This window comes from Vollenhovia emeryi, unplaced genomic scaffold (genome assembly GCF_000949405.1).
Source record: "Vollenhovia emeryi isolate VEMERY1.0 unplaced genomic scaffold, V.emery_V1.0 DF939170.1, whole genome shotgun sequence".
NCBI classification, from domain to species: domain Eukaryota; kingdom Metazoa; phylum Arthropoda; class Insecta; order Hymenoptera; family Formicidae; genus Vollenhovia; species Vollenhovia emeryi.
In genome coordinates this window covers 913,094-928,491 of record NW_011967196.1, presented here as the reverse complement: position 1 = coordinate 928,491, position 15,398 = coordinate 913,094, and the positions used below count along the sequence as shown (strand labels likewise).

Here is a 15,398-nt window from a genome sequence, read left to right as displayed (position 1 = left end):
CCGCGGGTGTCGCACCCGGAAAAGTGTTGACCCCTTCGACCAAGATGGATGGGACATCCGTTGATTATCAAAGACAAACGTCCCCTCCCGCTCTCTTTCTCTCTTTCTCTACCTTTTTTTCCTGTTTCTCACTGTCGTGCGCGTGCACGGCCGACGTCGTCGACCGCCCCCGGCCGCAGGCCCCGGGGGCCGCATACGTGACCCTACAGGATGGCGTGCCGTGAACGTTCCACTGATAATTTACAAGGACGATAGAGAGCCTGAGTAACGACGCTGCTCGTGTAAACGCGGCCTCCCGCGAGGACGCTTCGTGACATTAAAAGTGCATGCATCTATAGTAAGAACGTGTACGTAAATAGAATTGCTTTTTTTTATCAATTGCACAGCGTTGCCTTCTACTCTGGGGAAAAGAAGACAGTTAGCAACCGATCTTGGGGCCCACAATTAGTAATCGAATTATTTGAATTGTTTGTAATTTTTTGCAAATTTTACCCCGCGTAACTAAACATCGCAATTAGCTATTCTATCAATTAGCTATTCTATCCAAGGTCTTAAAGTTATACTAATCAATTCTCTCAATTAATTCTGTCGGTATTCAGCAAAGATAATTTTCACTTAAGAGGCACTAACCGAAATGTTAAGTTGCTTAACTACAAAAAATCCAAAGAATTCGATTACTTATTGCGGGCCCCAAAATGGGTTGCTAACTGTCTTCTTTTTCCCAGAGTATAAAGCTAAGAAACCATTTCCGCGTAAGTTTATTCTCTAAGGGCCAGTTTCACAAACGTCGATTGACCGTTAACCAGGGTTCGGTCAACTCCCTATCTTTTCCTATCTTATTATTTAAGAACAGACAGAGAATCAATTAACCTTCGGTTAGCAGTTAACCGAGCAGTTTGTGAAACTGACCCTGAAACGAATTTTATTCAAGTGTTAGTTTCTAGCTTTGAGTAAAGAAAATATATTTTCTCCCTTTCTATTGAACTCACAAATGCTATAATTCTCTAATTCTGATTAAGTAAAGCAAAACAACTTAACTTGGCGGACTAATTCAGGTTTCCCATTGAACCTATTCTAGGCTACACCATTTCCTCAGTTTGTACGTCGAATGTTATTTTTAATTGCCGCAAAAGCTCTGCGCGGGAAACGTAAAGCCGCACAAGTGTTTTAAAAAGATTCGAATTGCGCGAGACGACTTGCTCCCGCACGAAGGCTCGCAACGTAATATCTGGCCGCATGCGAAATAAGGTGATACACCACGGCCGCTATTACGTTTCATTGCACGACATTAGACGAGATTACGTTGCTTCTCGTAATGTTACGCCGAGCCTCATGACTTAATGGCTTATTTCATCATCGTTCCACCTCGAGTACATGATACGTCCCTCGCCGTTGTGTGCACCTTTTTAAGTACCTCCGAGTACCTCCGAGAGTTCGGTTTGCCATCATTTGCATAAGCGTTGCATAACCGCAGCGTGCAAAACTCGTGCAATCGGGTCTGTGACTCGTATCGTCGATAAAACGTATCGACCTCATACTTTAATTTTAGTTCAATTTTAGCTTAGAAAGTTATTGTTGTTTCTTTATCATTTAGAACATTTTGCTCTTAAAACACTTTTAATTAACTGTCGCCAAACGAATGATTTTGTTTTATGATCTCTTTAAAATATTCTGCACCAATTTTGCCAGCGACACGCCAAACTTTAATTTTGACACGATTGTTCATTAACTTGAAGGAACTTTTCTTGACAAAAGAATCGACAATTGTCATTATATCTTGCAATTTTCCGACGCAATTTTAAAATTGAGTAAATATTTTCGTAGTATAGTTACGAAGATAGCAATTTCGCTAAAATACAATCCATAGCTTTCGTACACCTAAAAAAAAATAATTATTCATATTTAAAGTTTCATTCGTAACCCCTTGAATTTTTGAATACGCGCGCAATTAAAAATCTTTACCGTCAAATAAATCTACGCGAATTTTATAAAGAACGCGTTAAAATATCTCGCGATCAATTTCGTTGAATTAGAGACTGAGCGCTGAGTTGCTAATAAACTACGGGAACAAGAATTAATAAGCCTGTAACAACAAATCGATGTCTTACTCAGCGATTCGTAGAGGAAGTCTGTACAACGGCTGAAATTCGCTTCAAATCCGTTTGCCGGTCCGGATTGCCACGCACACGAGACTGGTGCACGTGCACGGGCATCATTAATCTTGCCTGACCAATGATCAACGACCTCTCTCATTGACTACGACGTACGAGCATGCGAGGCGTACGTGTGCGGTCCCGCGAATGACTATCGAAGAGCGCACGCGGCTCTTTTCATGCCGCCTTCTTCGTCTACGAAAGTCCATAAAGCACTTCAACAACGAATGTGGTTTGCACGCGCCATGAGCCGTTAATGAGTATTCCAATTGAAGAGCTAATTAAAGTGTATACAGATAATAATGCTCTTACATTTATCTTGTTCCGATGCATTTATCTTCTTTTGAGATATTCCATTTACATGATTTTAAGATAACGCCGTTTCTACAACAACATTTACATTTTCTAATCATAGTAATAGTATTATATGTGCATAACGTTATATATTATACAATTTATTGAATTCGCGTATTAAATTAAAAATTGTTGGGCTACCTTCATCCTGCTCGGACCTAAGAATTGCTTTGGCGTTCTCGTTTTCTATTTGATTTATATCATAGAGGTCCTGATTTAACTTTATCTGCTTATCAAATTTATTGTTTTGCATCAAATAGTATATTAATATATATATATTGAGCTTTAATGTAAAACGTGTCTTTGTGTCACAGTAAATAATATAATATTATAGAATAGTAAAGTTCCCTATTATGAGCTAGGATCCTAATATGGGACAGTGGGATTTCTGTTAAATTAATAGGCATCATCGGTTGATTCCACCGTGAATTTATTGCCCTTGGAGCGAAATCTGTTTAGCGGAGAATTCATTGTTAGATTGTGTAATCGTTGCGAAAAAAGATTTGCGATTGAATTTGGGTGTTGAAAACCTATCTAATAATAGAGGACTTTCCTCTACTTTCTATCGCAAACTTGTCAATGTTCATTACACGTCATTACAACTTTTTAATACACAATATATATGATATTTTTAATATATATTTAAAATAATTATGCTTTGTACGTAAATTCTTTCTCGTTTGTAAATTTTTGTAAATTTTTATGAATTCCAAATTAAACCACTGATTGTCCACGCTGTTATTGGCAATAAATCACGCCTGATAACAAAGATCGAGTTTTAAACGCGCCACGTCGAACATTACACATGGAGCTGTAACACGGCGAGAATTCTAATTGCGACAAATTTATCTCCCTCAATAAAACGCAATAGGCCATTGTCCGCCGAGGCACCTAATTAGATCGGAAATGTAATAGCACGTGGAATAAACTCCTGATATCCGCCCACGCACACGCACACGTGAATGCCGCGCGTGTCTTGGTAAGTAATGAACCGTCATATATACTGGATGTTCCAAAGAATCCGTAACAATTGTAAAGCAGTATTTTCTTTCGGACGCCGCACCTCTCCAATTTACAACTTAAATATATATTTATGATAGAGGAAAATCCTCTAATATGATTTCTAATATGAGATAGCAGGATTTCAACACCCAAATTCAATCACCAATCTTTTTTTCGCAACGATTACGCTATTCAACAATGAATTGTCCACTAAACAGATTTCGCTCCAAGCGCTGCAAGGGCGAAAAATAAATTCATGGCGGAATCAACCGTTGAGGCCTATGAATTTAACAAAAACCCCCATATCCCACATTAGGATCCCATCTCATAATAGGAACACTTTCCTCTGCATATTTCAATTTGTCGACAGACATATCGAGATTTATTTACGTACATTAAAATATTATAAGAGCCCGTTTGGAGAGTCAAGTGTAGAATAAAATGCTGCCGGTCGTATAGGCTTTCAAGGCAAAATCAATTTTAACGACGGAACTCTGCCGTCTTGAAACTTCACCAAAAAGCTTGCGGAAAAAAGCACCGCCTTGCCTCGTGATTGCTGGCAAGCCCCCCGAAGACACCCGATATAAACTGCCCTGTAAAACGGTGTCACCGCCGCGCGCCGTTAGGGTCGCGGGGATGCGAGCCGTTCCGCGAGTGGGCGGGGATTATTAATGACCACGAGCCGCCTTATCTTTTCCACTTCCTGTTCGAGATACATAATACGTGGGCCGCCTCGCGCCCAAGTGCCGTGGCTGCATCGCCCCGCAACATTGTGCGTACCGGCTCCTCGGAGGCTCCCTCGCTCTTCTCGTCTCATTGTGTGTGCCCCTCGCCCGTAATCGTGACGCTGCGCATGCACCCGCGTATTTATCATCACCCGGAATCGCGCCCGCGTCGCGGCGAGGAACGACTTGAGCAAACGATTAATCGTCGTTATCCTCGATCGCGCGGAAAATTTTATTGCCGTCGCACGTAATGTTGCACGGAGTGTCTCGGCAACATTGTGTGGTTGCGCAGCCTCAGCTTCAGCGGGATCTGAATTTTGCAACGTTATATCGAGTCGTCGCGACGTCCGACGCGAACTGGAAAGAACCACAGCAGAATGTAACGTTCAACGCCTTAATTTATTGTTACGCGAAACTCCGAATTGCGTAATTGGCAAGTTCGCGATAGAAAGTAGAGGAAAGTCTTTCTATTATGAGATAGGTTTCCAACGTGAGATAGCAGGTTTTCAACACCCGAATTCAATCGCAAATCTTTTTTCCACTAAACCAGATTTCGCTCCGAGGGCAATACATTCATGGTGGAATCAACTGACGATGCCTGTTAATTTAACAGAAACCCCGCTGTCCCATATTAGGATCTTGTCTCATAATAGGGGACTTTACTATCTATAATTATTTACCGTGACACAAAGAAACGTTTTGCATTAAAGCTCAACATACACAAATTATATGACATCGAAACGTATAAAGTGCCGTACAAGTGTCACACTGTTTGTAATTTTTCTCGAATTTTCTTCTTTTAAAAAAAAAAGAGAAAATACTAACGAAATACCGCTCTGCTTTGGACAGTCTTATCTCCGGTGCAGTCTATCTCGCGAGCCCGGGACACGTTAGGGAGTCTGGGAGAGAATATAAGGGCAACCCCCTGGAGGAATAGGCGCTGCGGCTTCTCTTATTGGCGAAATTAAAGAACGCGTAGAAATGCAATTGGCGACTCTTTATGCAACTTCCTAAGGACCCTACGGGGGGTCCCTCCTCGCGGTTCACGGATTTAGGTCCGAGAAGGAGGTCGGGACCCCTCGCATGCGGATTCTCGAGGGGTAGATTCAGATTTTCGATATTATTTGCTTTGTGCCGCGTTGCAAGGAGAAGAGGGAGGCAGATACGGAGTAGGAAGGGAAGACGAGAAACTGTGCAAATCCTCGGTAACAGGAGGCGAACACGAGACCCCCCCGTCCCGTTACTCCTCCGGAAAATCGCTTCGCCTATAATAAGCCCAAACGATTGCTTCGCGAAATTGCTTTTCCTCAAACAGAGGCGTTTGATGTCGCGTCTCCTTTTTGACGGATCGTAATCGCGCGCGTGTTAGTGCGCTCCGAGCTGTCGGGCCTCGCCGCCCGGAAAGACAGACGGGATCTCTTTGGGTCTTTAGCCGACGTTTCCTATTTCGTATTCATGGACAAATGGGCGACGCAGAATGCTTGCTCCGCGCGAGCGACTCGCAAAGGAATACAGTGAAGTCCACTTTTCTCCCTGGCATTAAACAGCAAAATATTGCCGTCAGTGCAATCATTAAGCGTGTGAGGAATCTGCGATTGAATTCGAAAACGACAGAAATATTAATCGATTGTGCGAATAGTTTTATACGTTTTTAATATGTTCGATAATATTGTTGAATTGACGATATCGAACGATTGAAAATTAAGCACAAATACTGCCGAGATTTATCTCTGCGTATCAATGAGTGCGTTGTACATGAAGTTTCCTTAACCCTTTGCGGCTCAGCGTAAAAAATGTTTTTTTTTAAGGACAGACATCTATCGAACGCACCACTTATATACATATAATTATATATTACACAAGAAAAATCATTTAAAGCTTTAAAAAATATTATTAATTGCTGTATTCCTGTTTAAACGAAAGCGAGTATTACCTTACACTGTCAAAAAGTTCAAAATAACGACGAAATTCAAAGAACGCGAAAGCTCACCATAGTTTCACAGCGAACCTAGAACACAGAGGGTTGAGAAAACTTGCTGAGAATTAACTGCCCTAGTGGCACCGTGCATTGGCTGAACATTCCGATGCAACCGAATACCGGGCCAATGTTTAACCAATGTTCGGTCCAATGCACTGTGCTATACTAGGGTGGTTTACGATAGAAAGAATCTGAGCTTTGTACAACGTGTCGTACGTTTTGCGCACTCACGTTTATCTCCGCGAAGTACGATCTGACGTCGCTTTTCCTTTGCAGCCCCGATGCATCCGGAACACCCTATGGGACAGCCGTCGGGCGACAAATTCTCCACGGGAATGTCCGCGCCGGGCTTCATCGACGGGTGAGTGTCAGACTCGACTTGTACCTGAAATGTCAATCCTTTGTAAATTTCTTGGCAGGGTCAATAGACAATCCAGCGCCTCCCAGTGAGAAATGATTCGTCGGTCGACGTCGAATCGACACCGACACCGTCGAATTGACGTCGAATCGACATCATTTCGACGTCGATCGACGAATCATTTCTCACTGGGCTTCGCGGAGCACAGTAAGCCGTTGCCGAGCAAGAAGTAACGCGTACGCTTTATTACTTTAACGCCAACAAATTACTTTCCGCCCGATAATCAACGATATTTCATTGCTGCGCGAGGAGAGGGACGTCCCTCGAGCTCGCAAGTCTCGTTTCTTCGTCAGAATAGACGCCCGCGGCCGCGAAGATGTCGTGCGTAAAAATGGCCGCCGGGAGGGACGAAGATCGATCGTAAAAAAACGGCGAGATTCCGAGATCTGGGGGGTCTCGGCGTCGTGTGTTTCATCATTCCGCCAATCCCTTCGCCAATACTTGCCGTTTCGTACTCACTTTACCTGGTTTTAAGCCCGTCATTTCCCGCAACGCGCCCAGCTCGAAGCGGGAAAAATTCTCCGGACGGTTGGCATGGCGGCGCCGGCTCGGCCGAACTGAGTTTGAACTTTCGTCCGCGCAGGCGCGCGACGCGACGCGCCGCGACGCGCGCGCAACGGCATCGAGATCTCGCGGGCTTCCACGGCCCCGGTGTTCGTGGATTTGATATTCAAGGCCGCGTTAAGGTCGCCTTTAGGTGGCCGACGAGATGTTCCGTGCAGCGTCTTTAGACAAACTCGAGACGGTCTTGAACACGAGCGCAGAGAGAAACCCGCGAGCGCGGCCACGCCGGCGTTTTACTCGATGCCGTTTCAAGAGACCGTTCTGCGCGCCTTCGCGCCCATTTTTACTTATGGAACTACGTTGCCGCGCATCTTTCGGCACTGCCGATAAAGTCACCACTTGGTGCGTGTCCACGCTACGCCTATTTTTCAGGATCGTGCGGTGAAATTGAAAAGTACATTGACGTTAATTATTTGCGCGACATTTACTTTTCTCGTGTAGACAATGTAAGGCCGCCCAGTGAGAAATGAATCGTCGATCGATGTCGATTCGACGTCGTTTCGACGATTTATTTCTCACTGGGCGGTATTCGTAGTCAGATCTTATATTCAAGACAGTCTCAAGATGATCTTTAGACACTCCGTAGCCAAAGAAATGCTCCGTACAGCGTCTTTAGATAAATTCAAGACTGCCTTGAATATGTATAAGATCTGACGATGAATACCGGCTTACATTTTATAAATCAGATGTGAGAATGCGTAGCAGAGACATGCACCAAGTGGAAATCTTCTCGGCGGAGTCCGAAAATGCGTATATAAAACAGTCCCAGGAGTAAAAATGGGCGTAAAGGGCGCGCAAAACGATCTCCCGAAACGGTATCAGGTAAAACGCCGGCTGCTCGCAGGTTTTCCTCTCCGATCCGACTATGAACACCGGCCGTGGAAGCCCGTGGACGCTTGGACGCGAGAATCGCGACCCGTGGCGCCATCCGTCGGGGAGCCGGGCTAACCGTCCGCTCGCCGGCGCTCGCGGCCGGTAAGGCAGGCTGGCCGCGGCAGTTAGTTTACAAATGGACGGCACCGGGCGTGGTGTGAAATGACACGAGCTCCTGCACGTCAAGCCAAATGTTTTGATAGTTGACCCACGAATTATGAAGCTACTCTTGTACCTAGCATTGTTGCAGAATACGTGTATTTTTGTACGAGCCGTAATTAACGCCGTGGGTACGACGGAGCCGAGGTAACCAACGCGCCGCGCAGTCTCGCGCGCGAGGTTACGTTGTCGAGGCGTACGCGAGCGCGAGTACGGTTTCTGGCCCCTCCGTGATAACGCGGCCTTTTCGAGCGCGAGGTCGATTATCGTCCCGTTGACAAGCAGCCGCGCTGCGATAGCGACCGCTTTCCCACGGGTCGCCTCGAGTTGCGACGAGCGTCAGCTAGAGATCCAATCTTTCTTCGCGACCTCGCCGGGGGTTATGTTCTCGCACGGCGACGCGTCTATTTTACGGTCCGAATCATCACATAAAAATATCACGGACGATAATCGTCGTTTCCTCCGGCGACGTAATTTTGCCGTGGCTACTCGCTCGAAACGAATTCGGTCCAAGTCACGAGGACCCGGCGTGAAAAATGGAATCTCTGCCAGTGCGTTTTTGTATCATTAAGCGAATAATAAACGCGAGAATGTATGTAAGACACGTTGTCTTTTTGTTGCGACAGCATGGGACATGGAGACATGTTGGACCTCTCCGGGCATGGGATGTCTACGCCTCACATCTCTCACTTGGCGTCCGCGAACCCGTTCAACATACTTTCGCCGAGTCCACAGCCAACCAGCTCACAGTCCAGCACTATGGATTTCAATACAATCAGCGGCCTTACTAATGGCAATATACAATTCCCTCCTAATATGAATTTCGACGAGATGTCGAGCATAAGTTCAGTTTCAGGCAGAAAGGACAATCATAAAGGAACCTGCGAGGTTTGTACAAGACTAGACTTGAATTAAAGCATTCGGTGTACGGAGAGGCGACTTACGAGTTCGTTGCATTTTCACAGGTGTATGTAGGAAAAACCTGTGCACAGTTTGTAGGAAACCAGTCGGTTTATATTATATATCCCATGACACAGAAAATGCTCGAGGAGAAATTAATGAAGGCCTTTCAAGTTATCAATTTTTCAAAGTAAGTAACTTCGGAACGTATCGAAGCGAGATAAGCTCCTGATATGAGAAAGGGTTTCTGCTAAATTAACAGGCATCATTTGTTTGCTCCACCATGAATTTATTGCTCTGGAGTGAAATCTATTTAGTAGAAAATGTATTGTTAGATTGTGTGATCGATTTTGGATGTTGAAAACCTACTGTCTCATATTACAAGTCTATCTTTCCTCTGTTAATATCGCGGTGTTAAACAAAGTGAGGGAAAAAAAGTAATGTTTTATCGCACAGCGAGCTCTCGTCGAATTGCGAAGGGTATGCGAAGCCGTCTCTTTGCTATTCCGCCTTTCCGATATGCCGCGACCCATCCAACGCTCAGAAGCCGAAGAACGCGGAGGCGAGCACGCAGCTCTTCAACCTCCTGAATTCCAAGCAAGACGATTTCTTAGACGACGGAGACCGCGACGACGCGGACGATATCTCGCGGCTGCACAGCGTTCCCAAACGCAGTCCTACCTTGGGCCCAGTTTTCGACTTCATGCCCAACGAGGACGGCAAGTCGAGCAACAAGAAGATAATTAACCAGAGTTACGGCGACACGCGGGCGTCCAGCAGAAGCGAGATTAATCGAAAATTACGAAGGATATGCCGCGAGGAGTGCGAAATGCTGGAGAACGAGTTGTGCAGGAAGGAATACGCGATAGCGAAGAGGCATCCGTTGATCGGGCATCAAGTGCCTTTGGTCGAATGTTCTGACTTGCCACTGGACGGGACAACTGAGGCTCGTGACTGCTTAACGCTGGGACTGTCCGTGGCGAACAACGTGCAAGAAAGTATGTATCTTTATACATTCTTACTTCAAATCTAACGTGTGTCGTAAGAATCAAAATTAACAATTCTCACGTTGTACAGTGATGGACAGAATGGTTGCAACACCTTTTCCAATGAGTTTAGAAACATTTAGATTCAAATTTACATTCCAAAAAATTTCCTCCGAGGAAACGCTTACTCGAGAAATAAATCGGAAACGTTTAAAATGGTCTCGGAATGGCTATCGAGTAAGATATTCCTCGGAGAAGAAGATTTTGAAACGTAACCCAGAATTTAAATGCACGTTCCTAAACTCATTCTGTCCATCACTTTACATTGGTCTTGCTACACTGCACGATTGGTAAATTCAAGACGATCTGATGAATTGATTTTAGCTTACGATCAATAGCTCGCATGTCAAGACAATCTTGACGTTTCTTGCAGATGATTACTGCTATTGGGGTAGTGGGAAATCCTATCGAGGGACTGTGAAAACGAGCGTAAGCGGAAGGCCGTGTTTACGGTGGTCGGATCACTTCAATCTACCGATTTCTGATTATCCCGAGTTAGCTGGACGTCATTCTTATTGCCGGAATCCCGGGGGCAAGGAAATTCAACCATGGTGTTACGTCGATGTCAATAACAGAATGCAAAAAGAATTTTGCAATATACCTAAATGTGGTAAGAGTTTGTAAATTGAATTTATTTCACTCTGATTACATATGAACTTAATGAGAAACACAAATTTCTGGTACTTTCAGTTGAGAATTTATGGATTTACGCGGTCGTTGGTTTTGTACTAACGGGAGGATTTGTTATTATATTAATTTGTTATTGCTGCTGCTACAGAAGTAGAAAATCCAGAAGGCAAATGAATCATTTACCATCCAATAAGGTAAATCGGTATATCCATATATTTTGAAACTACACGTTGCAACTAGATAACGCTGAAACAATACTTAATTTTTAATAGATGTTAACTAGTATCCAGTGTGATAAGAACATATACGATGGAAGGAGGAGCACGACACAACCCATGGAAATGAGTTCTCTCTTGGCGGGGCCTGGTAACACGACACCGGGCACTGGTACCTTAAGCAGCGGCAGTAGTAGAACTTCTAATAACAGGATACCGCAATTTACCACAAATAATATCATGCTCCTGCAAGAACTCGGCGAAGGTGCTTTTGGTAAAGTTTACAAGGGCGAATTGCAGACCGGAAATAAGTGTGAGCCACCTATTTACGTAGCGGTAAAAACACTCAAGGAAAATGCGACTCCCAAGACTCAGAGCGATTTTAAAAGAGAAGTCGAATTAATGACGGATCTACGACACCCGAATATCATTTGCTTGCTCGGTGTGATACTGAAAGGGGAACCAATGTGTATGCTCTTCGAATACATGACTCAGGGAGACCTGCACGAATTTCTAATCTGTCACTCCCCGAGGTCGGATGTTCCGTTAAATAACAGTGGCGGAAAAATTCTGGAGCAGCCGGAGTTTTTGCACATTGCTTTACAAATTGCTTCCGGTGGGTATTGACTTATTTTACGATCGGAGTGACGTAATTTTATTGCGTGCAATAATTCTCGTTCTCTCCTTAGGTATGGAATATTTGGCTAGCCATCATTACGTCCATCGCGATTTAGCAGCGAGAAATTGCCTAGTAGGCGATAATCTAACAGTCAAAATCTCAGACTTCGGTCTGTCGCGAGATATATACAGCAGCGACTATTACAGAGTACAATCTAAGAGTCTACTTCCTGTTCGATGGATGCCACCCGAGTCGATTCTTTATGGTAAATTTACCACAGAGTCGGACGTATGGAGCTTCGGAGTTGTACTCTGGGAAATCTACAGCTACGGTTTGCAGGTAAAATCAAAATAATCGTCAAATTGAAAGCAATAATGAGCTTTCCAATTTTTTTCTCATTTGTGCACTTGTCGCCCTGTTTAGCCATATTACGGATACAACAATCAGGAAGTTATAGACATGATTCGTTCGCGGCAACTATTGCCGTGCCCCGAAGACTGCCCGACGATGATTTACAGTCTGATGATCGAGTGCTGGCACGAGGTGGCGAATCGTAGACCGCAGTTCCCGGAAATCCACCACCGGCTGCACAATTGGTACATAAATCAAACCTACTTGAGCGACTTCTGCAACGAGTCCATCACCAGTTATTCCGGCAGCAGTCACAAGAGCACGAACAAGACCAATTCGACGCAACTGTCGGCGCCGATATATAAGAGCGATCAGAAAACAGGCACGGAGTCGGTGATATGTAATCTTAACGATCACAATAACGCGATAAAAATGCTACCACCGACAAGTACTTTCCCGAATTCTAATTGCATAGAGCAAAGACCAAATTGCTTCAACTCGGAGCACGGGACGCCGATGAAAACCAATTACCAGAATCCCGTTACGAACGTCAATCTGAACGATATCTACGACGACAAGCAGTGTTGTTCGCCCAAGTTGAGCGGCGCGAAGAAGGTTTTACCTGCGGTAATACCTCAGGCGGGTGTGCCCAAGTCGAGCGTGCCCAGCAACGGCCCGAGACCGATGCAGAACGGCGCGCAGTTGGTAGTCAGGTTACCGGATCCCAGTAAAGTCACGACCGAAACGAGGGTATCGAAGTGAACGACTTCATTCGCGAATACGAATGATTTATCGTCGATCAAACGAAATACAGCTTTTGATCTCTAACGGGAGCATTAGCTCCTTGCCACTCACATTCTCAACACCAAGGATTTGCAATTCGGCAATCGTATAAGTTGCCATCGAAACGGGCACTGGTGTCAGTTTTTTTATCGAAAAAAAGGAGCCGTCACGAATGCATACGTTCTTTGTATATTTATCGTGATGATTTGTCAGTATCGACAAAAACGTAAGTTTATACTATTGGATACCTACTTTTTTTTTATAGTATTAAACGAACAAATCCAGAGAGCTGCTATAATAATTAATCATTGCCATATACATACATTTATTTATTTTTACAAATATATACATATTTTATATTGCCTTTTATTTCGGATATCGTATATAATGTTTCCTAGCAATCTATTGGATGATTATTTTGGATGGTATCGAACAAACAAGGTAGATACAGAGAGTAGCTACAATACTTAATCACTGCCATATATATATGCATTTATTTATTGTTATAAATATATACGTATTTTATAATATATAATATTACCATTTATTTTGGATGGTATACACATATACGTACAGTACCGTTCATAATTATTCAAGCGACAGATATTTGATACTTTATTCTGATGGCCCACACTGTTGCTAGCACGGATAACATTAAATTAGAATAAATAACTATTTTTATAGTTATATTTTTATATTGGTTGTAATTTGTGTATGTACCCCCCTCCCCCAACTTAAATTATTGCGATAATGTTCACCGAACTATCTTCAATTATCCTATATCCCTCGATATATTATTTTATTTATTAAAATCCACGTTTCCTATAAACAAAAAGGACACGTGAAATAAATTACTACAAAAGGCGTGAAATAAAATATCAGCAGAAACAGTGATTACATTAATTCAACGAATGCAGTCGTTTGAATAATCATGAGCGGTACTGTATATATCTGTAACGTTTTTACACTAATTTAATACAATCTAGTTTAATACGTACATACGTGGGACATAGAACCGGATGTCGTGCTCTAACGATTCCATTTGTGACTATAATAGTGTAACACAATAGGAGGAAATTTTTAAGACGTGCTCTTTTATTTTTACGAAAAAATATCCATCGAGACACACTAGCGAATGTATGTATGTATAATTTATACGTTTTTTCGTAAGATACATGATATGAGCGAGAAATGATTCTATTTCATAAAGAAGAAAAATGAATTTTCTCTTACAGAACACAATATCAACGAATGTTGATATATTAAAACGAGTGTTTAATCATGTGCATGCTCTGTCCAAAGAGTATAATATTGTATGGAATATATTGTTATGCTCTATATAAGGCATACCTCTTATGAATCACGTTTTCAAATAATCTTTACAGAACTGTTCAAAAAGATTCGTATATGCGGGCAATCGGATATATATTGTAATAAGCGAAAGTGAGAGAAAAAAAAAAGAAAGGAAGAGCGACATAGAGGAAAGGTGTGTATGGGTGCGTGCGTGCATGTGTGTATTTTGTGAATATATATTGAGATGTTTTCTAAAAAGCAATTTTTATAATCATCATATCGTATGCCAAAACCCGGATAGCGAATATTGATTGTTAATAAAAAGGTATTCAACTTGTACATTTTTATAATAATCGCATATATATCTTTTATCTGTAAATCTTTGAGGTCGCTCTTTTAGAAATGTTATTTATTCCTGCAATTGTGCTACATAAATTGATCGGCATATGTTCTATATTTGATAAAGAAGTAAAGAACTAATATATGTAATGAAACATATAAGAATGAATTTATTTACTATAATGTTTGTAGCTTCTTTATGTCAAGCACGCATTGTCAATAATGTTTACAGGTACTTAATATCAACGTATTTGTATCAACGCTGACGAGAGAGATAATTTACGCAAAATTCTTTTAATGCTTGCTATTCTTTCAGGCACACACTTTTAATATCCTTTGACCTCAAAGACGCAAACGACTGAGATTTGATACCCACGTACACTCAGCAATGTTAAATGGAAAATTTTATCGGCGTTTATGTATAAATTATATGTTACTCGTATATGGGGCGTATAATATACATTCTAACAGGCGCTAAAGCATTGCCGCTCGATTTGACACTGGATCGAGCGACATCCGATGATGAACTTTGTGAAATGAATGCCCACTTTAAACCGAGATAGCAAATGTTAGCGCAGAGCGATTAGAGAGTGAAAACGTAGAATTAAAGCACTCAAAGAGGAAGACTGTATTATACTTTTTATAATTTTGTATTAATGAAACAGAAACATTAAGAGCGTGTTCCGTTCGTTGGAGAAAAAGAAAAGAAGAGAGACTGGACTTAACGACATCGTCCGGTGGTCTTGACTCCCACGTCCGTTAACTGGACAATGATCGGAGAGTGCGCGAAAGTGCTATTGAGTTAAATAAGACTTCTAGAACTGACGAACCTCCGAATCGAAATTTATATCGACTGTAATCCCGACCGTCTCGAAGGTTTGTCATGGATAACTTAGACTTAAGTTAATTTATGTAAACTTCAGCGAAGGATTATACACATTTAAGACCTTTATATATTCAGTCAAATATAATATACAATTCATGTTTTTCGTATAT

At 42.6% G+C, this 15,398-nt stretch overlaps 1 protein-coding gene across 3 annotated transcripts in view; it reads left to right on the top strand.

The window, feature by feature from the left end:
- LOC105563897 (tyrosine-protein kinase transmembrane receptor Ror) overlaps window positions 1–15,395 on the top strand; it is a 284,316-nt gene extending 268,921 nt beyond the window's left edge. The window contains exons 5-13 of one of the 3 annotated variants that reach the window (XM_012015879.1): window positions 6,489–6,573; window positions 8,853–9,114; window positions 9,192–9,316; window positions 9,583–10,124; window positions 10,546–10,782; window positions 10,863–10,996; window positions 11,075–11,633; window positions 11,707–11,975; window positions 12,060–15,395. In XM_012015879.1, coding sequence (XP_011871269.1) covers window positions 6,489–6,573; window positions 8,853–9,114; window positions 9,192–9,316; window positions 9,583–10,124; window positions 10,546–10,782; window positions 10,863–10,996; window positions 11,075–11,633; window positions 11,707–11,975; window positions 12,060–12,749 — 2,903 coding nt within the window. In that variant the 3' untranslated portion in view covers window positions 12,750–15,395. Of the gene's footprint in view, window positions 1–6,488; window positions 6,574–8,200; window positions 8,374–8,411; window positions 8,778–8,852; window positions 9,115–9,191; window positions 9,317–9,582; window positions 10,125–10,545; window positions 10,783–10,862; window positions 10,997–11,074; window positions 11,634–11,706; window positions 11,976–12,059 lie in introns of those variants that run through there. The other 2 variants (XM_012015880.1, XM_012015881.1) reach the window with 2 other exon arrangements.
- The last annotated feature ends 3 nt before the right edge of the window (window positions 15,396–15,398 follow it).